We start from the raw sequence: 10,162 nt of genomic DNA, 5'->3' as shown, positions 1-10,162 counted from the left end.
CCGAGGCGTGAGAACAACACAGCAGTGGCTCTACCTATCCCTGAACTAGCACCTAAATATTTAGATATCCACACAAGTATTTTAATTTGTAGAAGTAGAAAGTCGTTATAACTTTTGAATAAGGAATATGAACGACGGACAGTAAATTAATAAATATTGATAGAATGTCGTTTATTTAATTTATCATATCAGATGTTTATATTGTTATCTTCTTCTTCCCGTATCTATACGGAGTCGCTATTTTCGGTTTTGGCAGTGTAAGATTAGAGGGAAGGCTGCTAGTCATCATCACCCACCGCCAACTCTTGGGCTACTCTTTTACCAATGAATAGTGGAATTGACCGTCACATTATAACGCCCCCACGGCTAAAAGGGCGAGCATGTTTTGGTGGGATGGGGGGGGGGGCGATCCGCGACCCGCAGATTGCGAGTGGAGCGTCTTACCCACCTGGCCATAATAAACAATAAAGGTTGATTACATTTCACCGACCTGTGATTATCGCCACTTTCTGGTCCAGTTTTCTTCCTCCATGTTGTAAAGTAGCCATTGATGAAATTATCTACAATACAAAACTTGAAATTATTGTATTTTAATAAGAAGATTGAAATGTAGTAAAACACTAGATACAGTAAAATACTAGATGTAGTAAAACACTTGATATAGTAAAACACTAGATATAGTAAAATGCCAGATACAGTAAAACACTAGATATAGTAAAACACTAGATACAGTAAAACACTAGATACAGTAAAACACTAGATACAGTAAAACTAGATACAGTAAAACACTCGATGTAGTAAAACACTAGATATAGTAAAACACTAGATATAGTAAAACACTAGATGTAGTAAAACACTAGATACAGTAAAACACTAGATGTAGTAAAACACTAGATACAGTAAAACACTAGATGTAGTAAAACACTAGATACAGTAAAACTAGATACAGTAAAACACTAGATGTAGTAAAACACTAAATGTAGTAAAACACTAGATGTAGTCAAACACTAGATACAGTAAAACACTAGATACAGTAAAACACTAGATATAGTAAATAAAACACTAGATATAGTGCGTTGAGGTTGAAGCCTCAATTTGGAAATATAAAACGCAATTGTGTTTTTATGTCTGTTCATTATGATGAATGGGTTTCTTGGATTAAAAATAAACTTTCAGCTATAAATGTTCTTTTCTTTTATTGGTAATGATCATCTTCCTATCAGATTTCAGCTATAGAGTATTCATGTATCTGTTTCTCCTCTGCCTCGCCGTCAAATGTGGAATTTTCGTCGTGCTAATTGGGAAGCTTACCGCTCTCATATTACTAGCTAACTTACTATACCGATGTGTCCTTTAGCTCTACTGTTCAGGTGGATAATACTGCCTCCACATTGGAATCTCTTCTCCTCACTACTGGTCATCTTCATATTACTCGTTCTTCTTTATCTTCTCATAAACCTGCTATACCTCATCGAGCTCTGGATCTACTCCATCTTTCTTCATTACTTCTCCATGATTACACTCGTTTCTATGATCCACTGGTCCTCACTCGCTCTCGTTGTCTACAGCAGTCGGCCCTTAATCTTGTTAGAGCAGTCAAACTTCGTCGTTGGTATAACATTTACTCTTCTCTCTGCCACTCTCCTTCTTCCTCACAATGTTGGCAACATTTTCGCCGCCTTACTGGACAATGTTCTGTTCCTTCCTACCCTGTTCTGGTTGATGGGGATGCTCCTCCGACATCAGTTGCTAAGGCTGATGTTTTTGTCTCCTACTTTGAAGATCACTTTTATGCTCCTTTAGATCTTGAAGATACTTCTGATATCTATCGTCAGACCGATCCTTTTCTTCCCGATCTCACACCGAGTCTTGACCACGATCTCTCTCTACATGTCTTCTTAATGAACCCATTACACTTTTTGATGTTAATGTTTCTCTTCGTGGTCGACACAATACCACCACTGGTCCCTATGCTCTGACTTACTCTCATCTTCGACATGCTCCATCTCAGTTTTTGCTTCTTTTGGTTGCCTTCTATAATTTTATATTTGTACTGGCTCTTACACTGCTTCATGGAAGACGGTTCTCCTCTTTTTAAAACCACCCAAGTTTCCAATGTCCAATGTTGGCAAAACGTTTGAGCAGATTCTGGTTCGCAGACTACATATCCATTTGACTCTGTACAACATTATTCCCCATACCCAGGCCGGTTTCCGCCCCCACTTTTCAACTGTGGATCAGCTTCTTCGATTGACTGATGCCATTACCAATCATTTTAACACATTTAAACCTTCATGTCTTCTTCTTTTTCACTTTGCAAGTGCTTATGACTCAGTTTGGCATCAGGGTTTGATTTACAAGTTACGTTGTCTATATCTTCCTCAGTCGTATATCCGTCTTATTCACTCCTTTCATCAGAATCTCTCTGCCTTGATCTTTTTGACGGGGTACACGCCTTTTCTGCAAGTGTTGGAACATCATGCTTTACGTTTGGCCCTTCATGTGAAGTTTCTTAGTCCTACTCGTGACCTGTATGTTCGTATTACCTTTTCTCCACTTCTTGTTCACCTCCGTGATCTCCGGGTTTGTTTTGTCCAGCGTTGCTTTCGTACTCAAAATGTTAGCTTTGCCACTGCACATGAGAACCCTCTCCATCCTGCTCTGCGTGTCTCACCTCGGCTGGAATATCTTTTGAACTTATATGCACTATCCGGAGGACCTGATGATTCCGAACATATTGACATCCGACCTACCACATTATATCTACTCTCCTGATTCGCCGACTCCAGACCAGCATCATTAATGGGACCCTAACTCCATGTTCTCTCATCTCAGCTGCATTGATACACTTCCATATAAACTTTTGATGCTATTTTCATTCATATTTTTCTGACCCTTGTTTTTCTCTCTTGTTTTACTGCGACATTCCTCCATACACTTTCTCGACTTTTTGCCCCACATTCAACAGTTTTAGTTTCTCCCTTAGTCACCTATCTTCTTCTCCTCATAACCAGACACATCCTCTGGCTGAAGAGAGGGTGTACCCCTCTCTTCGCCCGCCAGTCTTGGACTGGAATGAAATGCATCTCTTACTTACTTACTATAATTTATCTCAATAAGTTTGTTTGTAATTAAGCACAAAGCTACACAATGGGCTATCTGTGCTCTGCCCACCACGAGTATCGAAACCCGGATTCTAGCGTTGTAAGTCCGCAGACATACCGCTGTGCCACTGAGGGGCATCTCAATAAGATGCATGGTATTATAATACTCCTAGTTAGCAATAAGATCCTAATAATATTCATGCTAATATAACGTATAATGATAATATTCATGCTAATATAACATATAACGATAATAATATTCATTCTAATACAACATATAATAATAATATTCATGCTAATACAACATGTAATGATAATAATATTCATTCTAATACAACATATAATAATAATAATATTCATTCTAATACAACATATAATAACAATATTCATGCTAATACAACATGTAATAATAATATACCAATTTGGTGACAATTCCAATTAACATTTTAATTCTACTGATAATAATATGTCGGGGAAGTTGTATTATATGTAACTCCTGTGTTACATTGTTTTATTTACTTTCAAATACCTTTGATTTTCTCAAACTTTATATATACATTGTATACCAGGAGAAAAACAGTGTTTAATAAACAGCAATTTATCAAAATATTTACTGGAACAATAGTGAGATACTAGTTTGATATGTTAATTCATATACTATTTTCAAACCATTCTTAACATTCTCGTGAGTCAGTGACAGAACATTTTAATCACGTGAATTATCTTGAAAGAACGCTGTTCTTATTTAACTTCCACGTTAGAAACTAACCTTCAAACTTCTCATTAAGTATTAAAACTTACTGTTTAAAACTTCGATTTCTGCATCAACTCCAACAAAATAATTTCTGGAAAAATAATAGTATTACGATAATTCCTTATACAATTGTATTTTACTTTAATTATCCATCATAGGACACACGAAATTAACAGTGAAATTACTCAAATAAAGTATATTTGTCTAGCTAAATAACTTACATGAGATCAGTAAGAAGAACTCACCCTTGTGTTTCCAGACTTTTCTATTATAACAACCCTTCTAGTTCAGATGGCCACTGTGACCTCGCTGTCTGATTGGGAGAGATTGTCACACGTGCTTATGTTCAAGGTTTTAGTACAACCGATAATTCGTGGATTCGTTGAACAGTTGTCGTTTAAAACCTTTTTTTTGAACCGAGAGTAACGTCTCTATTTAAGATATGAATATTATAATAATATCGAAAGATTGGTTGGTTAGGGTGGGAAATTAAAATGTTTAATTAATGGCGTCTGTGTTGGAGATTATCATTATTAGTTTAGAATATTTTAGTACCGTTAATTTGTTTTTCAATAAGAACTAAATATAATACCATCACTTAGACGAAAGAAAAACCTATATTTTGGTACATAATCGGTGATTTAAGTGTTGCTATCGTTACATAATATATACAGGTGTATTTTGTTCATGAAAAATAGTTCATGAAGGGAAGTGTAAAATATGGGATTTTCAAAAGCTAAGCTGACTTAATATACATACAAGAAATACCTCCAAGTAAGCGTAATACGTTCATTTACTTGAAATTAATAGTCTGAAAGAAATACTTATGAAGAATAAAATAATTAAAGTTCATATTATGTATGCACTGAACAGAAATATTTTTTGAACTTGATTAACATAACAGATTTATGATAATTAAATGTACTTTTGGTATTACTCTTATCAGAAATATATTAGGGTTAGAAAAAAGCAGATATAAAACCAAGGTTACAAGTTTAGTTAGGCAACAGGGTGTGAGTATAAACACATTGCACTTTAATCAATCGCATAAGCGTCCGTCCTTCTTGTGATTAACTAACCAAGATGTTTATCTTAGGGTAAGACTTTCTGTCGACGGATTGTCGAAAAACAAGACAAAAACTCTAAGAAAGATAACCACTTTATATTAGTCTTCAGCACGGACTTGGCTGTTGTGCGCATGTCACAATATTTATACAGTTTCACAGAATTATATTCAAAATTTAGTTTGATAACTTTATTATCAAGTTGTGCTAATAAAATTACCATCAGAGTGTAGTTTATAATTTAAACCACTTTTGTATCCAATGTTTAATTTCGTAATTAAAAACAAACAACTTAAATGTTTCTTAATCTTCATTTCCGTGTGTCAAGTAGAGTGTGTATGTTTTGAATTCTCCTCTTTTAGTTTGGGTACCTCTAACATTACACTATCTGACTTATTCTAGACACAATCTATAAACAATCCCAAAATACAAAGTTATAACTTCTACCTGTAATAAGAAATCAATAAATTTTTCCTACCCATCCTTATTGAATGAAAGGAAAACAAAAGGGACAGAGAAAGAGGTGAATGGTTAATATAAGAAGGTTATAGGCGATTCTTTAACAAGGCATGAAGATAGGATTGTCAACATAGTGGTCTTATTTTCTTTAACGTTTCAGTAGGGCCGAGCCTGGAGCTGTATGTCTTTCACTGCTAAATCAGAGACGGCTAGCACAGAGAGATCTCGTGTAGCTTTGCGCAAAATTTAAAATGAAGCATTCATCCCCAGTAACCTATTTATAATTTCATCCCCACAATTAATCCTCGACGGTATCCCTGACACAATTAAGTTATGGCCCTTTTTTTAAATGCCTTTATCAACCCCTTCTACTTATTAATTAACTCCTCTGGCCTAACTTTCCCTACATCATTAGCCCCTACGTGTACAACAAAAACTGAATCATTGCTAGCATCCTATATTATATCTCATGCTTTGTCATATCCTCCATTCGAGCCCCTGGGGAACATAATCTAATCCTTTTCTCCCTATTTACTCCACAAGGGTCAGAGCAATTAATAGGGGGACATCATACTGATACTAGATCATGAAGTGTGACACCACGCATACACATACAGCTCCAGGCTCGGCCGTACGGAAAGATTAAAGGAAAGAAGACCAATATATAAAGTATTGTTTTAATTAGTTCAAAACTGGTGTTATTAAAAGTAGACATAGATTGCATATACACAAATCTGATAGTTGCATAAAGACTTCAATTGCTTGATATCTTTAATATTAATGTAAAGTATACTTTATTCATTTATTTATTTTTAGGGAAATTGTTTTGTCAGAGATGTTCGTGGAATGAAATGTCCTAATATGTCGTTGTGTACGAACATTTTGTACTTTCATCTAGCGACCGAAAATAAAACTATTACGAAATATGGAAATAATATATCTTTAAGCTGAATAATAGTTTTCCTTTATATTATTTCCACCAAAAAATACTTGGTGTAGAAAAACATAGTAATATTACTGTATTATATTAATTAAGCTGGTATATATCCTCTTTGGAAAACATATTTTAATTACTACTTTCAAAAGATATAGTACAGAAAACTTAATTACATGCCATTTTCATACTAGGGAAACAAATTTTCAGAGATTGTGAATACCAATGTTTGTTTAAAATAGTATAAGAAATAATGATTTTTTTAATTATGTTTAATTTATCATAACTACTTATTTGTCTTGAAACTATGAAGCTAATAAAACATAAGCTGACATTATCTATAAGAAGGAATGCATGTGTGTGTCTAGCATTAATGACTGTCAACAAACCTTGAAGAGTACGTTCAACAAAAATCCACAACTATAATATTAATACTTTAAATGAAAAGGTGAGTGAGAGAACTAGAACATTAACTGTACTTTATCATGTAAAGTTTACTAGATTAAACTCACAAATTTCAATGAAGTGTTTCTTCTGCTTTACTTTGAAAACTTTTAAAGTATTGCATTGTAACTATTAATGTACGACACATTTCTTGCACATATCAAGTATCATTTTCGCCAAAGAAAACTTTAGCAACCCGCTTTGAATATTCAAAGTTTGGGATGATATAACTGTATTTCACTGGTCTTTCCAACCATATTAAAATCACTGTTTATTGAGGCTAACCAGGTGATACAGGATGTTTTTGCTCAAACTTTCATATGTGCACATAAATATATAAATCTGACTTTTTTTATGGACGATGTCAGAACTGTTGCAAGAGTTTCATTCCAGTCGAACTCGAACAAAAGTGGATATTTATCATTTTAACATTATTCAACACTAAATTCTTAGGAGGCAGGGGCTATTTGGAAACTGTGGTTTAATTCAAAACAGTATTATATTTCAAGTAGAAATCACATTTTAGTCTCCACTGGTTGTCTCTGTTGTTAGAATCGTTATTTAAATAGTTATTATTATAATACATTTGAACAGTTTACATTGAGGATACATTTTGTAATCTATGAGTAGTAATCGAGATGAATTAAGAAGTAGAATCCACGTGCATATATATATATATTGCTAATTGGGTACTTTACATACAGTAGAAAGATACATTAAGTCTATTAATTTCAAATGTTTTAGGTATAGCTTTGTCTATAGGTACAATATTCTTAACAGATATGACGTTGTTTATAAGTGTTACATTCATTATCGGTATAACATTATTTATAGGTATGTTATTGGTTGTAGATATAACATTATTTATAGATATATTATTGGTTGTAGCTATAACATTATTTATAGGTATATTATTGATTGTAGGTATAAGATTGTTTACAGATATATCATGTTTATACCTATAAAGTTGTTAACGAAATCAATTTTTGTGGATTTTTTGTTTACATTTGTGGCTATATTTTGTTTTGATTTTATCTGTATTATGGCAGATAATTTTTTAGTTTAAGAATATGAACAATAAACATTAATAACTTTACAGAACCAACAATAATCTTTAAAATATATGGTGGTAGTTTTTCCTCTCTAAAACAGTGTTAATAACTTCCTTTATAAAAAGTGCCATGGAATCTAGATTAACAGTTTCTTGTCATTACCCGCGTGCACTCTGTACAGCCGTATCAAACATCATTATTTACGCTAACTGCTGAAGCTAATATTGCGTATTGCTAAACGCTCTTTAAATAGAAGAATTTCATACAAATTAGCAACTTTATGCTCAAAACTTGGTAATGGTGCAGATTATTTTGAAAAGTTGAGCTAGAAGCTGGTAATCTAGTTTGCTGGCCTAACCAATACTTATGTATCTGCACGTATTTTCGCCCAATAGTTTTGCTGTTCTAAGTCAGCTGTCTTTAATACGAATGACAAAAAGCTAAAAACGTCAACTTTTACTCTTAGCTTACATGACTTTTTGCGTAGGCGTACGCAAACATTTTGGTGAAATTTGAGCGATTTTTGTTATATAACTTTGGACATGTGGCTTATATTTAGACCAAATTTGACACATAATTGTAAGTTGTAAAGGTCTATCTGTGAATCAAATTTGAAAAAAAAATCCATACAATTTATTTTCTATCAAATAAAGTTCCACACTTTCGCTGCAAATGAAAACAGGAAAAAATTCAATCAAAATTGGATATTTTATATCTGGTGTATTTTTTAATGGATTGTCTTGAAATATGGGAAGTAAGGTTCCAGTAGAGAACATCCACTAAAAATGTGAAATAGTTTGGATTACTATGTTCCGAGCCACAGATAGTGGAAAATAGCTAAGATATCACTCCTGTTAATAACACAAAGTGTATCCTGCAGGTTGTTTTGGCCGCACAACTCACTACCGTTTATCTTGACAAAAATGCAATTTCTCCCCAGTTACATAAGCAAGACAGAAGACTTAAACGAGTTAAAAAATTGTAGTAAGTTCAAGTTTAGCTCGGTTATCAGAATCTATGGCATGTAGGTTAAAATTCCAGAGTAATTTTATTACCAGCTTGCTGGTTAGTGCAGACACGTTATCTGAGACGGGTTGAAACACCACAGGAAATTTAACTTGTTAATACTGAACTATATATTTATATAACCACGTGAAGAATCGTTTTAAAGATCTCTTTCTGGATTTCAGGTTTTGTAAAATTTTGTAAACTTTTACAAACTTTTACAGCAAGTGTTAACAACCAATAACTACACATCAAGGGGAATAATCAGTAACTGAAATTTTATTACTACAGAAATATAAAAAGACATATTAGCAGGAGGCGAGTCTAGCGCCATCTATCACCAAGGTTTCTCCACTAATAAATGAAGCCTCGTCAGAAGCGAGAAAAGCGATGGCAGTGGCGACCTCTTGCGGTTGTCCTACACGTCCAAGCGGATGACAACGGGCTGCTTCGCTCATGAACTGTTATATAAATGATTTGAAGAAACATAGTTATGTTTAAATTAGGCTTAAAGAGAAAAGGAGAAAATAATATTGATATATCAATTGTACATAGGCGTATATTTATATCACATGTAATACACATCATTTATATGTAAGTTAAACAAACTGTTCTAGACAAAGTTCTGGTATAAGTTTTAGATCCATTTTTATAATGATGTGATATTCTGAACTTGTCAAATAACTGTTGAACGAGTTATGGATTTGTTGAAGAATATAACTACAACATCTGTGCAATTGTGATAGTATACAGTCTTATTATTTTCAATTTATTGAGAAAACCCTTGAACTTTAAAAATTGACTCTAAAACAGCAAAACCTTGACGGTAGAACATGATAACGACTGTCCTATAGAAGTTACATCACAGGGTGATACTCTCTCCCCCCTCCCTCTCTACACTCACCCCGCTGCCCTGAAAGTACTGACATAACGTTTTTGTGTTACAAACAAACTTTAATGCATGTTTTTACTACACGGATCAAGATTAGAAAGAAACAACTAGAAACTGAATTACGAACCTATCCCAATTTTAAAAGAAACAGTGATTTTCACATATTTTGATAACTACACTGAGATAATTTAGTCTAACAGGCTATGAAGCATGTTTATCATAACCCTAGATATACCAACACGGTCAACACTTTTTTTTTTTAAATTTTCAAACACATTTCTATAAACTATTTATGAACAATACAATTTCGGGATCCATTACTTTGTTAGTTAGAAAGTTCCTAGTAGCATTTGATTTACAAATATAAGAGTAAAGAAAAAAAACATCAGTACTGTAATCAATGCCTCTAATTTATGTTGGGTTTCTCTCTATATATGTTATATATATATATAAC

At 33.4% G+C, this 10,162-nt stretch overlaps 1 protein-coding gene and 1 long non-coding RNA gene across 3 annotated transcripts in view; both read right to left on the bottom strand.

Moving 5' to 3' along the window:
* On the bottom strand, positions 1–6,616 carry LOC111083347. 2 transcript variants are annotated; one of them, XR_002608988.1, is made up of 4 exons: positions 4,850–4,987; positions 4,104–4,289; positions 491–560; positions 1–52 (listed from the first exon to the last, which is right to left on the bottom strand). It is a non-coding gene; the product is annotated as an uncharacterized LOC111083347 (long non-coding RNA). The 2 variants fall into 2 exon arrangements; XR_002608987.1 differs by lacking the exons at positions 4,104–4,289; positions 4,850–4,987 and adding an exon at positions 6,606–6,616.
* A 2,458-nt stretch (positions 6,617–9,074) lies between these two features.
* LOC106475799 (3-oxoacyl-[acyl-carrier-protein] reductase FabG-like) overlaps positions 9,075–10,162 on the bottom strand; it is a gene marked incomplete at its 5' end in the record, with an annotated part of 9,880 nt that continues 8,792 nt past the window's right edge. Inside the window, one exon of the mRNA XM_013936475.2 lies at positions 9,075–9,277. Within this exon, the coding sequence (XP_013791929.2) occupies positions 9,125–9,277 (153 nt within the window). The remainder of the gene's footprint in view (positions 9,278–10,162) is intronic.

The sequence above is a fragment of the Limulus polyphemus genome, unplaced genomic scaffold (genome assembly GCF_000517525.1).
Source record: "Limulus polyphemus unplaced genomic scaffold, Limulus_polyphemus-2.1.2 Scaffold9192, whole genome shotgun sequence".
NCBI lineage: Eukaryota > Metazoa > Arthropoda > Merostomata > Xiphosura > Limulidae > Limulus > Limulus polyphemus.
This window is presented reverse-complemented; position numbering and strand designations above follow the sequence as displayed.